Source organism: Gallinula chloropus (assembly GCF_964237585.1).
Source record: "Gallinula chloropus genome assembly, chromosome: 13".
NCBI lineage: Eukaryota > Metazoa > Chordata > Aves > Gruiformes > Rallidae > Gallinula > Gallinula chloropus.
In genome coordinates, this window is record NC_140098.1 from 417,197 (window position 1) to 435,976 (window position 18,780).

Below are 18,780 nucleotides of genomic sequence, written 5' to 3' on the forward strand. Positions count from 1 at the left end.
GCAGTAAAGAAAGTCTATAGAGAATTGAGTAAGGACCCAACAGTTTGGCTGCCTTAGCTCAAATCTCTCACCAATTGCACAAAGTCAACATAAATACTGCCTGACTTCACTGATGTTACGTATCCTCCCTGCCCGTTGCAGACTGAACTGCCGCCTACTCGGACAGAAAATCTGACTCCATGCAAAGACCTTTGCCATTAGACCAAGTGTCGGGGTAACTAGTAGGTGACTTCAAGAAAAGTCACTGGAAGTTGTTTTGTTTCCACAACACATTTCTCTGCTGCTTTAACCCAGTTTTTACTAGAGGAACAGGTGGGATTCCAACTCTTCCTTTGACTGACTACTTTGTAGCCCAGAATTCGGAAAAGCCAGGTATTGTGTGCATTCAAAGCTGATAGAAGGAATAAAAACCAAGCCCCAACTTGGTCAGATGCTTGTACATGCAAGGGTTAAAATTTGTAATAAAGCAAACAGAAGCACCACTTCGATTTTCTCACCCATGTTACACCAAGCTGTCTCCACAGTACTCCCGACAGATTCATGTTAAGAGAAGCTGTGTAGGATACTTGGTATGGGAAATAGTTATAGTGTGGAGGGATTTAAACAAACAACCTGAATCTTATGTTTTGTAACCATATATTGTATGCTATTATTATTATTGTTGTTAAATTTAGTATTATTGTTATTATTATAATTTTCCCCTATTGTTTAACATGGGCAAACTGTTCACTGAGATTTTTAAAAGTCATTATATAAATGTGTGCCTTTTTGCATTTCTTTTCATTGGACACAAGAAATTGTCTAATATGATAAACAGTTTTTAGAATTTAGTGTTTTGAATTTGGTTCAGCATGTGCAGATGTATATCTCAGTTGTGAAATTGCAAAAAGAACATCAGTGAGTTCTGGTCTAGGTCCAGAAGGAATACAAAAGGGAGTGAATACATTTCTCAGCAGCTTGTGAGACATTTCAGTCACCTTAAGAAGAGCAAGTCTTACATTTTACACAGTTTTACAGTCATGTGCATAGACCAAGTAGTTAAAAACTATGATTCTGATAACAGAAGATACTAGCAAAGTAAGAGAATATACTCTTTTCTTTTGGGCCATGAAGGGAAATGCCCAGGTAAGGTTTGCTGAAGTGGATCTGACATGTTTAAAGTCCTCCATGAATTCCAGTGTTTTCCTAAAGCAGGACAACTGTGCACAGTCCTTGTTCCCTTTGATTGTTTAAAAGTACATTTTTCCGAAATGATTTACAAAACAAATGAACATCCAAATGTAATTATTCATTCTGTTTATGTTTGATCAGTGTTATGTTATCCTTTATTAACTCTTATTGTGATACGTAATTCTTTGCACATGTTCATTCCTGGGTTACAGCACAGTAAAAATAGCTGTATAAGAAGATTGAAACCAGCCAATACAAAATAACCCCATAAATTTAAATTAGTGCGAACATGACTCACCTCTAGATGGTTGCATCTCTGCTGAATTTGCAGTGATCCAAGTAGATAATTCATGGCAACTGTTTTGCTTGGTTCTAGGAACCATGAAAATTAATGGCCCTTAGAAGAAATACTCCTCTCCTAAGACAAACCAGCCTCTCATTTTCTCTGCTAACACACATGTAACATGCCAATCACACAAAAAGGCAGCTTTGCAAAAGGTTTATTTTTCTTTTTTGCAGGCCACAGTATGGTGGCAAATTCTGCCAAGGGTCCAGTCGGATTTATCAGCTTTGTAACAATCAGCCATGTCCAGCAAATAGTTTGGACTTCCGTGCCCAGCAGTGTGCAGAATACAACAGCAAACCTTTCCGGGGATGGTACTACAAATGGAAGCCATATACTAAAGTGGAAGGTAATTATGCCACAGCTCTGATGGACAAAGGCAATTGCAGGAAGCGAGTTGTAAGCTGTAATTCATCCATATTCCTTGGGCAAATATCAGCCTGATGTAAGCAAATAGAGATTTGGTTGGCTTACTGTCGGTGTGTTTGCTTTCTGGCAGAGTTGAGTCCGGCCTCCCGTGCGACGCTGCCTGTATGAACATGCAGAATTCATTTTGGTTGTGAATTTAAACCTTTGTCCTTAGCATGACTCCCTGGCTGTTGCTACCCCTCTTTTTCATTTTATATTACATATCTGTTAGTGTAAAAACAAAGCAAAACAATTTCCATGGATTTTTCAGCATGGGAAATGTGAGCTCCCACCAGAACACCACCAGAATCTTCCTTCCTTTGGAATGTTCTCAGATTTCAAAACGTAACAATAAATCAACCTTTTGACTTTTCTGCTGGTATAGTCCCGTGAGAATTGGAAAAAAACAACAATGTACTGGCATAGGTTTTTTTAAAGTCATCTTTTACTAAGAGATCTTTATGAAGTTCAGGTCTCAATAACTATTCCTTGTCTTTTATACAAGCAAAGTTAATTTTTACTTTACACATCTTAATTTTGCAAGTATTCTGAATCTTTCTATCAGACACAAGTATTTTGTGCAATTGAAAAACAGTTTGTAGCTGTAATTGATACTACTTGAATAAAAGTGGCTGGATTACATCACATCCTAGCTGCTTTGTTTAGCACCTGTACACATTTGCTTTTGATGATAATGAGTGTATAATTGTGTGTGAGTGTATAAATGTGTGTGTGTGTACATACACATATATGTAACTTTCATTCATATATACATATATACACATATATGGAACTTTCATTTCTTCAAAAGACTTGGCAGACATTTTCATTTAGAAACCTGTATTCTCACAGTTGTTGTGAACAGAGAAAAGAGTAAAATACACTTTCATGGCATGTAACAATGGATATTGTATGATAGAGAGCATAATGCATCTTGCCTGACAGAAATTAAGGTAGCCTGCACTGGTTATAAAGGTAGGGGTTGCATTTGGTAAAAGAAAGAGTAGTTTAAAATTAGAGACAAAGGGCATAATTTTCAAAAGTGAGACATCCCCGAGCGACTCTGAGTGGGAAAAGGCCTTTCCTTCCTCTCTTAGCTGTTTTTCAAAACCTTCCCCAAGATCTACATTTGCAACCCTGAAAACAAGATCTGGCTTTCAAAATTGCTGCAGATGCCTTGCCTCTGTAGAAAGTGCTATTGAAACTCCAGCTGCTGATTTCAGCATAAAAAGATATGATTCTAAATTGCATGTTCTTCAGAACTTCGTTATGCTGTTTTATTTGTTGCCCTTACTATTTGTATTAAAGTTGTGTGTCTTGGCAATTGTGACAATATTTACAATTGCATGACCAGTTTTGGCTATAGAGAATTAATCAGCCCTTCATAAACATAAGATATGACCCGTGTATAAGAAGACACTCGATTGACAGTTGTCGGGGCTTTGTAGAGGAGAAGTGCTGCTGTTAGGGCAAAACCTGGCCCCAGCCCTAGCTTTCAGCTGAGCTGATAATTTGTGCCATTTTGTATTGTTTTCAAATTTTAACTAAAAAATGGAATAAAATTCTTACAATGTCTTATTTCTACTAATTTAAAAATTTAACTGTGGACCAGTGGAACTGGACTCAGGAGCACATCAGCAGGGCTAATGTTTTCACAGTGGTTTGAATTCTTAATTCTATTTGTGGAGACTCAAACCCACATGTTCTTTAAAATAGCAAAATGTAAGCTGCTATATTTCTGACCATCTTGGGGTCCTAGAATCTCACCACACACAATTAATCATTGTAGATTTTCATCTAGGATGCAGGAAGAAGCAATAGCAGAATGCCCTTTACTTATTTACTTTTTAAACTGTGGTGCAGGTCTGCTAACACTTTCTTGTCTGGATTTTTTGTGTTGTTTTCCTCTAGAGGAAGACAGATGCAAATTGTACTGCACAGCTGAAGACTTTGACTTTTTCTTTGCAATGTCCAGCAAAGTGAAGGATGGAACTCTGTGTTCTCCAAATAAATATGATGTTTGCATTGATGGAATATGTGAAGTAAGATAAAATTTAGTTTCTTACAATCCCAATGTCTATTTTTTTAAGTGGGCAATTGACTCCTTTATGGAAAATGCAGCTGTTTCTTCAAATTCCCTTACGTCTGAGTCCTTCACTTGTGCCTTTTGGTTGCAGCAAGTAGGGTGTGATCACGGACTTGGTTCCAAAGCTGTATTGGATGCTTGTGGAGTTTGTAAAGGAGATAATTCAACGTGCAAGTTCTTTAAAGGCCAATACTTGATCCAGCACAAAGCTAATGGTAAGGAAAGCTGTTCCACATGATCATCAACTCATTGCTCTGCTGTATCCCCATGTAATACATATGACTCCTTGCTCATTAGGGCAGTGGCTAAAAGTCCAGATGTGAATTGAAAATCACAGGGAGAGTGAGAGGAGAGTTCACATTTCTCCTGTTTCTTGGTAACAAGAAAGCTATGACCATAAGTCTTGGTTAGCTAATTTGCAAGCATTCCTCTTCTTTCTTAAGCCACATTTTCCCTTTACGTGTGAATTTCCTCCTAAAAGAGATTTTAAGATTCAGGCAAGTGAAAAAATAGCTGTCAACAGCTCTGACTGGAACGGGGCTGCAGGAGATATAAAAAGCGATACACAGCATAATGCCAAACATGACAGTATTTCCACGTCCACTTTCAAATTAAGTTTCCTGGAAGCTGTCCAGCTGATTCAATGGATGATCCAGTGACTGGGAGGTGGACTTTTCTTTAGCGGACTTTCACAGGCTTCCTGTGAAACAATCTCACCATGCCTCAGTTTCTCAGGCATAAAATGAGAATAATATTTCTTTATCCACGGGGTTACTTTGAGGATCCATTCACCACTGGTCATAGGATGTCAATGCTGCAGTAATATAGAGTTTAGAGTACAGTAATACAGAGCTGCAACGCTAGAAGGATAATTTAAGTGACTGCTCTTTGAAATGAGCTGTGTGCAGTGTGTGTAGGAGATGGTCAGCAGTGTCTCCCCTGACTGTAGAATGAGTGAGATCTCTGCATGCTCAGAGTGCAGTGACTCTCAGCAGGGAGATCCAGCAGTGCACAGGGCTTTGTGAAAGCTCTCTGAACCCCAGTGCATCTCACCTCAAAAACCTTGTCCATGATGGAAGTAGTACCTTCCAACTACTGGAGGGAACTACAGGGAAAACATGGTAAAACAATTACAGTGAAACCACCATTAGTCTGTTCTGCATTTTTCTAAGGTGAACTTGCTTTTTCTTGTCTTTAATCACAAAGAAAAATTCCAGGAGTCGAAATACCTCTGAGTTACTCTGATTACAGGCTGCATAGGGGCGTTAAAATCAGAAATGATTTCTCCTTCTGAAAACAGAGTCACTGTGGTGGATGAGAACAGCTGCCTTCAGTATCTTTTAAGCTGCAAAAAAGTCAAATTGGCTCAAATAACTGTATGACAATTGCTAAAATGTTGCTTACTTCTGTCATTTCAGACTACTATGCCGTGGTCACTGTCCCAGCAGGAGCACGCAGTATACAGCTGCAGGAAATGCAGATCTCCACCAGCTACCTTGCAGTGCGCAACCTCAGGAAGAAGTATTACCTAACGGGAGACTGGACAATTGACTGGCCAGGAAAGTTCTCTTTTGCTGGGACAGTTTTTGATTATCAACGCTCCTTTAACCATCCAGAGAGTCTATATGCAGCAGGACCGACTAATGAGACGCTGGTCTTTGAAGTAAGCTTTCTTCTGTTTATTCTTCCCTTGATGTCTATTACAGAATTGGTAACGACAGCTTCAGCTCTGCACTGTAGCGCTCAGCCAGATTAAAGAATAGCGTTGAGTCACGACAGTCTTCAGGCTTAATTGTGTGGTCATGCTAGATTGAAAGGCCTTTCACCAGTTTATCAAGGTCTGAAGTTTAGTAAACTGTCACAAATTCAGTGAAAAGGAGGGTGCATAAAACACACCATGTATCAGTATCTCTCAGTTGCTGCACAGTGGTAATAAACACATCCCATAAATAGTATCCAATGAAATGTAGTGATGTTTAAATTAAAGCAACGTTAAACCAACGTTAGTGGTAACAGTTTCAAATAATGCTTCTGAAAATGCAGACACGTGCAGCCATGGGGCACAAACGGTCACAAAACGTAGGCTCCTGTGCCATTTCGATTCAGTTTTATTGGTGATAGCATTTAAAATAATGCATTTTATAAATTTTTATCTCCCAGTCAAATTTGTATCACCTACTCTGCCTGCCAGATGTCCTGTGTGGAAATGATTTAGTAGAAAGTAAATTTGGTGCTTACAGGGTTTGTTCCAGTGTTACACTTTTGAAGTTGACCACTAACACTGCTGGTCTAAGAAAAATCTCTTTCTGTGCTAAGTTACTTTGCTACCTTTTCTTTTAAAATGCATCAGAAGATTTGAGGGTCAGTTTCTGGTTGAATTGCCAGTCTTTACTCCCAGTCAGCTAGTAGTTTGCCTGCTTTGATAGAAAGCTCTGGCAAACCCTTGGCTTTGGAACTCCTCCCATACGTCTGTTTGGATGAATGCTTCCCTGTGAGAAGGAAGGAGCCCTCCCCAGAAGGGATCCAATTCCTTCCCACACCTTCCACCAATACTCTGGTCAGCTCAGTGTCAAACACACAGCTGCCTCTAGTGTGCCCTTGGGGAGCATGAGAGCGAGTGCTGTGCCTGGTCCCTGAGGCTGCAACCTGTGGTTCTTCACCCCACCATGAATGCCATAGGAGTTTAGCAGGAGCTGAACTCCCATCTCCCTTACACAGCTTTCTTCTGTTGAACTAAGCAGCACAGTAAATACAGACCTTGACATGAAATACATTCTTCAAGGATTAGTTAAATTTTCCAACTATTCTGTACATTTTTTACTTGGAATACTGAGGAGCCTCACTGCTACTTATGCTGGCCTTGCTGAATGTGCTTGGAGATCTTCAAGAGCCACTGATGTTCATGGACCATGAACACGTGCTAAAGTACTCTAGGGTGAACATACATTTTTGAACAGTTTGACATGGGCTAAGGGCGTGTATTGTCACAAACTGCTGTCAGAATTTGCAGTGCCTTCTTGAAACACTTTTTTTTCTTAGTTGAAGCATTTTCATTCTGGGTATGTATGGCAGGAGGGATGTTTTAGTACAGGAAAGAGTTTGGTGGAATTTTGGTACAAGTAGACTTCCCTGTCTGCAAATCATCTCAAAAATAGCCTTACACCAAAGAAGCCTCACACACTTATAAAGACTGTGAAATGTTAAGCTGAATCCTGAGAGTCTTTCTTACATATTAGAGTAGATTGAACTGTGTGTTATAAAGCTAAAGTATAAATTGCCTGCAAGATGACTGACTTGGCTGCATCTCATGCACGTATTTTTTCAGAATAAAGATTAAAGAAAAAAACTTTAATGCCAAATAACACTTCTATTTTCATTCTATCAAATTATGCTAAACAGTTTTATTAAGGTTTAAGATTTAACTGGAGGCTATTGCTCCTATGAGAGCTTATTTAAACTTCCCTTGTATTTTTATTGAAATACCTACACCAGTGGCATTGGTAACTAGGGACTCTAACGACTGCAAATGTTACAGTTGTGTATTCCCCAATTTTATATACATATTCTCTATGGGCTGTAGGTAAGATTTTTTTCCCTTTCAATAATTTAAGCAACATTCAATGAGTTGAACTCTGAAAAGAAATGTAAAATGTGTGCTCAGAGGTCTGCCTTGTTTATGATTTACCAATATCTCTAAGGAGCAAAAATGGCAATGAAAACTAAAGAAATATGCTTTTATGAGAAAATACACATACTGCTGAAGATCTGTTTGCAGCAGTAATAATGAAACAAATCCTACTTCAACTGTGAATACCAGAAACTAATAGAAGGCTAAAAAAGGAATGTTTAAGTGTACTAACTACACTCTGTCTTTGTTTTTCTTATTCTCTAATCTGTAATTTTCAAAGAAGCATGAAAAAAAGTCCTGCCAGCAATTTTTTATCCAATTAAGTTGATTTTCAATAAGATAAGGCTTTCCAGGGTTTGGACCTGAACTTTTTCCTGTAATATTTACATTATTTTTTTCTTCATTTTTAATTAGGTCATATTCAAAAGGAATTTAATACTTATTTTCTTGTTTAAGTTTTTTTTCCTCTCCAGAAGAATTCAGTGCAACCCCTTGTAAAACACCAGTATGGGTATTTTGAAATTGAATAAATTGCACACATAAATACAGAACATTTATTATTCAGGTGGCAGAAAATGTAAGGTTTTGTAGGTGTATTTATTGCCATGCCACTCTGATCTGAAAGACAGATTAACACAACTTAATTTTGTAGTTGTAGTTTTGCTAGATGTTTGTGTGATTCCAGCAGTCCAGGTTTTTGACTGTGTTTCTGAGTTAAATCAGCCTGCCTGTACCCAGAAGGTTCAGGTTACCCACGTCCACTGAGCAGTTCACAGGAGAGGATGGGACCAGTGCTTCCCAGGGATGAGTCCAGACAGGCCTGGCAAGTCTGTGCTCAAGGCAATCACCTCCTTTGAAATGCAGTCATTCTCCAAAATATTTTCTTGAAAGAGACATCTGAAGCATGTATTAAGAGAGAAGGATGAAACCCAAATAAGGAAAAAAATCTTAAAATTCCCTATTGTCTTGCACATCACAAGTTCAGCCTTGCAGTTCTACCCAGGGTTTTGTATCTGTATCTTCTTGCACAGTTTGTGCCTGTGTGTCTGCTTTGCTCTCGGGTTTTTCAGTCGTTCAGCTGTGTCAGACTTCATGGTCCTAACTACCATTCAAAAGTGGGTAAGAGACAAGAAAAAGATGACAAAATGCTTTTCTTATTTACCCTGGAATGTCACCAAAAAGTAAATATACATATACATATATTAACATGCATTATAAATATGTAATTATGGGAACGAGTCATACAAAGACAAGGAAGGGCAGTGAGTCTGTAATTTAACAGAGAAAAAATACCAACTATAGTGGCCAAATATTTTCTGAGGCAGAGGAGAACACTGTGACAAGAATGTAGAATTATACATGTGGGAGTAGTATTTCCTTAGCACAACTCCTGGAAGTGTAAATCCGTGACAAGATTTTAGAATTTATCAGAACCCTTTCTGGATTGTTCAAGAATTAATTTCACAGATGGAAGGAAGAGCATGGAGGTAGCCCAGAACAGCACTGCCATTCAGACTTCTTGTGTCTCTGTCCTTCTGAAGGTGCAGATAGCGTTACTGATACTTTGGGAACTGTGCGTTTGGAGAAACCAGTAACAGCTGAAATGAGAAATATTCAGAAATATTCCCCAAATGGTCAAATTCAGGCTGGAGGAAATAACAGACAAAGGTCAGAGCGGTAGAAATATGACAGTTAAATGATAATCTAGGATCAGAAATTAATACCAGGTTTTTACAGTACGGTTTCTGCAGCACAGTTGTCTCATCTTTAATGGAAACATGCCAGAATAGTTTTTTAATGCAGTTGAATATATTCAGCTTATTTCTCTGTCATTTGTTCATAGGTAATCTAAGGTCAGCCCTTTCAATTTTAAGACCTCATCAGGGATTTTCTGTTGACAAAAAAATGCTTAACTGGAGGGCAAACAAGAAGCAAATTTGTCATTGATTTATGTAGCTTTGGGAATAAGGGCTGCCAGCGGGTACCCCTAAGTGCTGAAAATCCTTTCCAGAAAAGCTACAGAGCACAAGGGATGGTGCCATCGCTGTCTTTATTGATACAGAACTCTTGTGAGATTGACTCCTAACACCCATTTCTTGACGTATTCAGTCACCCTCCATAACTGACTCAAATTATGGAAAAGATTGTGAAAGGCCAAAAGAAACCGGACTGTGATGTAAGCATGTAGAACGTTGCCTGGCCAGGGATTGATAAACTAACCTAAAACCCTGAAAGTTTAATAATTTGATTTTCCACTCTATCAATAAATGGATGAAGAACTGACTGATTCGAGAACTCGTAGCCAATTTGAGAGAGCATTGTGAAGTGTTTCAGGGTGAGACAGGATCAGTATCCTCACCGAAGTTTACCTCACACTCTGAAATACTGAATCTGAGAATTGTCAAACCTTTGTGAAAGAAGGTAAGTTTATTTTGACAACAGTAAGGAACAGATGGAAAGGATGCTTTGAAAAGAGGCAGATGGGAGAAGAAGGTGAATGAAGCTTCAAAGCAGGAATATGTCTAATTAAGATCAGTAAATCACTTCCTCTTTATCAATAGGGGAAAAAGAGAAAGGAGGCCAGGTGGAATGACTTTAGTGATGATCTAGCTGCCACTGGGAGAAAGCCAAGTTGCGGTTATAAAGCATTACATTTACTGTTAGCTACTAGATGATAAATTTGTACTGATTTCCCCTAAAGAGAAAGTGGGCTAATGAGGGCTAAGATGTGCTTATAAGATACAGATGTTGACTCAACACAATGGATAAAAGGGTTTTCCTTTAGTGTGGAGAGATTAGCCGGACAGTATCCCTGAAGGTTGTGCATTTAGCATGTGAACAGTAAAAAAATGAAGACACAATAACAACAGAAGATAAATTTGAAACAGCTGAAGTAGAAATGAGATCATAGAGAACCTTTCAAGGATACTCTTTTTCTTTTTCTTCCTTTTAATGACCTTAGTGGACTTTCTTGAAAAACAATAGTTTGTCATAAGCTTTTAGTTAAGATTGTGTTTAAAGTGACTTTAGAACTATTAAAAGGATAAAACCCCTTTTGTTTTAAGGTTTGGCTTAAGTAACCAACAGGAAATTCTTCCTTTACTGGTGCTTTCCAAACAGGTGTTCTCTCACTTTCCTTTGAAGCTCCTGTTTTAAAACTTGTTTTAAACATTTTTTCCACTATCATCATATACTACATGCTTAAATTTATCATACTGAAACAAGAGGAAATTCACAGGAGTCAGTGGAATTAATCTTGATTGGACAAAGAAATCAGAATCTGTTTTAGGATGTTGGATGATACAGTGTTTATTAAGCAGTGTGTATATCCACAGTAGAAGAAGGATGAAGGTCTCAAGCGTAATACAGGCAGGCAGTAGTCTTCCACACATACTTCTCCCTCAGTGGTGCAGCTGATGCCTCACTGCAGATAGTTTAACTCTGTTACATCCACCTAAAGAGGTGATCAAAGACTTACAAATCATGGGAGTGACCCAGGAAACAGAGAGGCAGTGTGGAGACTCAGATCAAAGCTGCCATGGATGCTGGGATTCAAAATCTGGGCTCATGCCCGTCTTTTAAACTGTGCACAAGAAGAATGAGTAAAGATGAAAATAGATAAAGCACATATGGGTAAACAGGAGCTATTCCTTTACTTGGCTTTTTCTCTGTGCTCAGCTTCACTCTGTGATTTGTAAATGTCTGTTAGTCCTTCACAGAGATACTGAGCTTTTTCAGCTTGTTTCATGCCAAGCATTAGGATCATTTCCTGTACATTGACAGAACATTATAGAAGAAAGAGACCTTTATCTTGTGTAAATTAATGTCTCTGAGTTCAGTGTCTTCCAAGTAACTCTGCCTATACATCTTATAATAATAAAACCACCTGAAGAGCACAGAGTTAATCATAACAAAGCAATGTTGATAGGCTCTTTAAAAAATTGACCTGCAAAATGGAGTATTGTATTGGAAATTTAGGACAGCCATGGAAAAAAAATAATCTCAAAGGAGCAGATGCACAGTTTGTTTGCAAAATGTATTGGTTTAGCTTTGAAATCAAAATTAGCAGCAAAAGGAAAAGGTTCTCTGCTCCAGAGAATTCAGTTTATCCATTGTTTTAACATTTTGTGCCCTGAGCAAAAGCCACAGTTCTTTCTCTTCAGAATAGATCTGGCAGATTCCAGCCCAGAGTCTGTGGTTTTCAAACTCAAGAAGCTGTAAATTTTATAACTCTGCGCCCTGCGGTCAGAGCTGCTGAGTGTTGTGTCTGAAGTCAGGTGGTTGGTGTGTTAAAGGTAGACATTAAACAGTTCTACTGAGGAACTGGAAATGTTTAAGGAGGTTGTTTGCCAGCTGTAAATTTGGGAGCAAATGCCAGTTGGCTGAAAAGATGCTGGAATGCATCCAGTTAAGTAGACTAGCACTGGAGGTCTTTCCAAATTTGTAGGTCTGATAACTTGGCTGTATATGCAGACTTCAGTTATTGGGTTGTTAAGGAAGGGCTTTATAATGAATGTTTGAAAATATGATAGAAAACTTTTTATATGCTCATTACTTTGGCAAAATTGTAACTTTGCAATACTATTGCATTCCTGAGGAAAATATGAACATTCTACATTGTATACTGGTTTTCACCTGAGTGCCAGGGGCTGCAGAGTGTACGGTTTGTGCCCTGCAATGTTTTGTCTCCAATACCTTTCCAGAGTTTGATCTGCCCTTCTTCTGCATAGCTGGGGTGATGCTGGAGGAAAGAGACGTGACTGTGATGCAGAGCTAGTGGTCTGCTGGATAGGAGAGGGCTCTGGCTTTGGCCACCAGCCAGGAAACAGAGAGGAAGGTCACTTCATCTGCCTCTCAGAAACATGTCTGCTTCCCAGTACGCAGGAAGGCGGTGTAGTTCCATGTCTTAAAATGCATATGGCCCTGCTTGCTGGGGGTGCAGGATTTACCCCCCAGGCACTCGTTCAGCTGGAGGGTGGGAGTTTCTTACATCATTGTGTGGTTGGTCCCTGAAGCCTACATACAGATGTGCCTTGTTCTAACGTGTCTGATATCATTCGCTCTATGTTCCCTTCACTCTGTTGAAGCACCAGGAGAATATTGCTCTAGCAGGACTAAAACTGGTGGCCAATTTTATCTTCTCATCCTCCCTGTGTTCTGAATTCTGTTGTTGAGGATGCATTTGTTGTTTCTTGCCTCTACTATCACAAAGCAAGGAGCACTTTCAGATGACAGGTCTTCAGTTTAATACTTCAAGATATTTTAACCAGAAAAGTTGAAAGCCTTACTGTTGTTGTGGCCACTGCCATAGCACAGTTTCATGACAGTCCTCAGACTCAAATGAGACAAGTCTAACCCTTACACAAGGTCTTGAGGTATGGACAAAACCTCCTCCTCTTTTGACATGCCTTACTAAACAGCCAGATAGAATTTCAGCCTCTGGCCTTGAAGGAACACAGAGCACCTACTGAAATGGGAGAAAGTGCATCCCCATAGGACCATGAAAGAGGAAATCTGACTTGGACTGTTGATACATTAGCCAGATCTTTTCTAGCATAAGAAGAAAACAAAGCTACTCTTTGAAATTGTTTCTGGCTTCCTAAGATGATGAGATCTGGGCTAATATGTTGGACTCATAGGACCTTCCAATGGGTAAAAGCAAATTAAAGCATTTTGAGGTCTGGTCTTTAAGAAGAACCAGGAAAGGAATTGATTTAATTAAAAAATAGTTTTCAAAGGCTCAATTATTATTAGGATTAACGCACCCTATTTTGTTCTGAGGCATAAGTTCTGAAACTTTACACATTGGTTATTTCTCTGAATTTGTCCTTAAGAGAAGGCTAGTAAAAAGTGGACACATTACTGCAACCTATTTTTTTCTAGAAACTCTAATGCCCGTGGACTTGAGGTTCAAGATTCAAAGTGACTGTGGAACAGCTGTTTTAAGAGAGTTGGATCTTACGCTAGCAGCTTTCTAAAAATTAGAAGTTTATATAGAAGACACATATTCCTTCATCTGAAGAGGCTCCTAAATCTCATAAAACATTTACATCAAGTGTTGTGGTTTTGCGTGGCAAACCACCACAATCAGGTAGTCCTTACCAAGGGAAGGGTCTTGAAAAAAGTTACACTGATAATGGTATGGATAGAGCATGGCCAATAGGTCACAGAACCCCACACTGATGTAAAGCACAACACAGCACCTCCTATGCTCATTAGGGAGCACCGTGTGCTGTGAGCAGGGGACGTGAAAGAGGCTTTCTGGAAAGACAGTAGGAGTGAGATCCAGAGCTTCAGGGTGCATCTGTGCAGGTCAGCATGCAGTGTGTAGCAATCTCAATCTCAGTCTCTAATTTCAGTGTTTGATTTTAATCCTGTTCTTGTAAAAAGGTTGTGATATGCAGATACAGATATGATTTACCCATCAAGCAACTATAGAAGTGTTACTTCTATCAAAAATATTCAGTAAAAATAGAGAATAATCACTCTCAGGTTAATTTCTTCCACAATCTCATGAAGTGCTCATGAATTAAGCTTGGATGGGAGAGATTAAAGCTTTCACATGAAATACTTTAAGTTCCCTGTGCTTAGAGGAGCTTCTGATCTGAAACTTCCAATGAGAAGGCACGAAACTCTCCAATTCATTTGGAAGTATTTTGCCTTTTACAGTTCTAATTCCTATATTCTCAGTTTGGGTCATTATTAAGGTTCACTGACTGAAATAAAAATCTTTGGCTACTAAAAATGGAAAACATAGCATCCGTTTTTCTTTCTTCTAGAAAAGTAAACAGTAGGCAGTCCAGACCCTTCATATGTTCAGCATTATTGAGCTGAAGGTCATGTAAATTTGGTCTGAATTTTCACTGTCATGGGTAATTTCTGTTTTCCAATAGGTACATTTTTCAGAATACTTTAAAACCCTTGGCTACATTTCAAAATGTTACTATATTTCTTGGTCTTAAATGACATAAATGCAAGTTTGTTGCTATTTTATGAAGCCAGTCTATACCATGATCAGTTCCACCTACATGGTTTGCTTAAGCACTCAGGTTAGACACCATGTGTACTTACCTGATATTTCATTAATATTTTGAATGGTAATCATTAACATGGACTGGAATTGTGCTTGAAATGCTACTGCTTATCAAAAAGCATATTTAGGCACTAAGGTTAACTACACCTGCACTTTATATTACCATGACCAGATCCATATTGGTGAAGAATTAAAATTTAGTAGAGCTCTGTAAGTGCTTGCACTTTTCTATTAAATATGAATATAAATGCACCCTGCTGCCAAAAATAGTTTCTAAAATAAACGTTGTTAAATAGATATTTCTGCCCAAATGTGTCAGGTGTTCATGCATCTTGCATTAATTAAAATTCAGACTTCAAATGAATACAGTGAATTTTAGAAAGTTGCCTACCTGAAAGCTGCACTATAATTCACCACTAAAACAGTACACCCTGAGAGCTGAACTCCCCAAGTTAAATGACAAAGACTGTTACTACAGTCGCTAATCACACTTTTTGTGTGTTTTCTAATACATTATGCTGAAATCATGAATAAAAGGTTTTTCCAATCCTTTTTCCCTTGCAGACACCCAGGGACAGGTCCTCTCCTGGCCTGAAGCTTTATCAGCTTCAACCACAGGAAAAAAATACCAGCTGACAGTCTCCCAAACAAAGTTTATCATCAGTCTGCATAGAAAAGAAATTCTTACAAGAAAAAAACCCCAAATAGTCCAAAAATATCTATTTTATAACCTGAGCCTTGAGAATGAGGAAGCCATCTCTGACCATCTCTGCCTGCACACTGCTATAGTCCTGCTTTGCTCAAGTTTCTTTGAGTGTTTGAATCATGGTTACTGAACAAGCAAAGGCTTCTTCATTCATAGAAGGCACTGTGGACAGCTCAGCTAGCCTGGACTTTGCTTACTAAAGGAGAGGAATTTTCTCCCACCCTCAGTCCTTAATCCAGCCACTGCCACAAGCAAATTCCACTTGTTAAGGGACAGTTGCAAGAGCAGACCAGAGTCCCAGCAACAGCTGGGACAGGCAGTGACTAATACTGCATTGCCAAAAGTCTTTGGATGATATTTCACATCTGCTGAAGGCGTTTCTGCTTCACCAGTGAGTCTGATGCTCTCTGACTGGAAGGAACATTACTCTGAACCATGTATTTCTGTTACAGGCCCTGCAGGGTTAGCCCAAGCAAACACTTTGCTGCTTAGGAATTACTTTCATGGTTTTTAGTTTATTAAAAATTTACATCTGCAGAAATTCTTTCACAAACATGGTGTGTATAAATATATTATGTGTGTATCGTGTTCATCTTCCTTGAAAATGACAGAATCCTTTTTTTTTCCCCTTCTTCTTCCTTTTTTTTCTTTTAACCAAACTCCAAATACTCCTCTATAGATCCTGTTACAAGGCAAGAATCCTGGGATTGCTTGGGAATATACATTTTCCAAAAGCAACAATGAAAACAAGACATCTGTCAAAAAACATAGCTACTCCTGGGTGACGGTGCAGTCAGAGTGCTCAGCCAGTTGCGGTGGTGGTAGGTAACCTCCCAGCTGCCAATCCTATTGCTCAGTTTTAGAAAGCACCTCAAACTGCCTTCAATTATGCAAATGTGTATTAGTGCCTACAGGGGGTTACACTGCACACCTGGGCCTTATTTTTTATCCACAACTTACAGCATAGATGCAGTACCTTCATACCTTACAGGGAAAAAAGTTGTGTCCCTTACAGTAACTCAGTCTTCTTTCTTTAGCTCAGTCCATACACTTAGGAAACCTTCCTGTTGAAGTAACGTGGAAATTAAGCATGTGCTTTGATGTTGTAATTTGGGAACATAGAAAGATAAGAAAGAATAAGTAAAATTTATCTTATCTGTAGAGAGTAATTGAAGACTAAAATATTATCCAGACCTTCACTGACAGATACAGTCTGATCTCCTCACTGCTTAAGTACAAATATTTGAGTTCTGCCAGGTCAAAGTTGGAGATTCTGTATAAGCTAAGGATTTCTTGTAACCATATTGCTCCAGGTATTTGCTTTGCACAGACCATCTATTTGTTTTTCTGAATCCTGGATGTTCTGTCAGTGAAAGTAATTCTGGGCTGTAATGAAAGCAGAAAACTGGCATGTAGGAAGTCCTGCAAAAAGAATTGGGAATTAAAATTTTAGTAGATTAAATTGGAACTGGGTCATATAGATGAAACTATATGATGCTGTTGTCATTAATACCAAATAATAGTGTGGGGTGATTGAGGCAATACCTTCTAATGCTCCTGTATTGCCAAATAAGTCCAGGTGAAATTCAGGAACACCTTGTTAGTCTCTTGTCAGACTTCACAGCATTTCAATAAACTGTGGAAGAAACACCCACCAGGAGCACTGCAGAGATAAAGTACAACTGCATTGTTCTTGCTTCTCTTTGAAACAAATAAAGGCTGGATATAAAGACAATAGAAACAACCATATTTCCAAATTTGACTTGTTGTGCCAAATGAACCATGTGTGAGGGGAATGATACATCTCAATTAAAAGACAAATCTCTAAAATCACTTCAACTCTTAAGGCATTTATAGTCTTCTCTGTAACCTGCCCTGATGCTGACACTAGATAGAGTTTAGCTACAGGAACCTGCAGGAGTCTGTACACTGTGAAGAGCTGCAAAATGTTTTGCAGCAGTTTGCAAGTGTGTGAGTGCACACAGAGTGCCTGCTCTGAGCAGGCACTGCTCCCTTCTCCAGGGAATTGGGCTGTGAAGAATTGCTAATTTTTGCTGGGGGAGGATTCTGCAAACACACTGTCCGTAACTGAAATGTTTCATCTCACTTCAGCAGTACCTGTGTTACAGAGAAGGAAATTAATGGTAAAAACATGCTGCCAAATTAAATTCTATTTTATTTAGTTCAAGTCAGCAGAGTTGTACCAAGGATGAGTTTGGACTTGTTTAGTTAAAATTCTCCCCTGCTCTTTTTTCTCCTATAGTTTGAGCAAATGTTCATTTCACTGTATTTTTTTTCTGATGCTTCCATAGGACACATTACTGCAAAAGCAATTTGTTTAGAAGATCATCGGACACGAGTTAATTCCTCCTTCTGTGGCCCAAGGATGAAGCCATTAACTGAAACAAAACTATGCAATACCAATCCCTGCCCAGCATAGTAAGTTCTCTTTATTTTTGTGCCTTTTCGCTGTTCCTTATGACTGAGTTTGCCATGAAAGAAGTCCTCTGTGACAGGCACACAGAACTGTATAGCCTGCTAGATGAACCCACTTTTATTCTGTAAGGTCAACCTGTACTTGTTTAAAGCTGTTAGTTGTGTAGGCTTCTGCCCAATGATAATACCAGAGGCGGTATTTCTGATGCGGCCGAGCGAGACCTCCTGAGGATTGCTCGCAGCTCTGTCACCGTGTTGGGGTTAGCTATGTGACACTGAGTAAATCTAAGTTACTTAGAGGCCTGTTCTGCCACCTTTACTCACCTTGAATCAATAAGACCATTTCCTGAGTAAAGTGCTACTCCCTGTGTGGAAGCTTGGCCCCATGACTCAGATTCCACATATTAGATTAGGTTAAAAGAATCGTCTGAAGTGTAATTAGTGATTTTTGGACAAAACGTCCCACAGAGTATTATGATATCAAGAAGAGGACTATCTAAACCAAATAAATCATCAGCAATGCTCCTGGTGCCCACAAAAATAAATATGAAGACATTGCCTGTGTGAACAATCTTATTTTCTAAAAGACTTAAGAAAGGTGAGATGCAAAGGAAGACATTGACATATAGATAAGCATTTAGAATCCAGCTGGTCTAAATCAATAGTGCTTCTTTAAAAACAAGGGAGTTACACTGATTTATAGTAGCTGTGGTAGGGGTCCTTTGGAAAAAAAAATTTTGTATGCTCATATAATTAAACACAGTATTGTGTGGCTTAGTTATAAATGGGTAGGTTTGAGGACACATTTGCCATCTCTTCTCTGCTGTTTTTTTTCACTTTGGGATTGCTGAGTTTGCAACCTTAGCATGTTTTAAACTATATACTAAAGATCTGAAAAGCTGTACTGTGTGGGACAAGACATTTTGCAATTTAAACCAAGAGATTTTCTAAAGAAATGTGAGGAAAAAAT

The 18,780-nt window shown here is 38.8% G+C and overlaps 1 protein-coding gene across 2 annotated transcripts in view; it reads left to right on the forward strand.

The window, feature by feature from the left end:
• The window catches only part of ADAMTS18 (ADAM metallopeptidase with thrombospondin type 1 motif 18), a gene marked incomplete at both ends in the record, with an annotated part of 76,995 nt that overhangs the window by 46,217 nt on the left and 11,998 nt on the right, over nt 1–18,780 (forward strand). For both annotated transcript variants that reach the window (XM_084270250.1, XM_084270249.1), the window contains 6 exons: nt 1,690–1,862; nt 3,833–3,963; nt 4,099–4,222; nt 5,426–5,670; nt 16,054–16,195; nt 17,687–17,813. In XM_084270250.1, the coding sequence (XP_084126376.1) occupies nt 1,690–1,862; nt 3,833–3,963; nt 4,099–4,222; nt 5,426–5,670; nt 16,054–16,195; nt 17,687–17,813 (942 nt within the window). The remainder of the gene's footprint in view (nt 1–1,689; nt 1,863–3,832; nt 3,964–4,098; nt 4,223–5,425; nt 5,671–16,053; nt 16,196–17,686; nt 17,814–18,780) is intronic.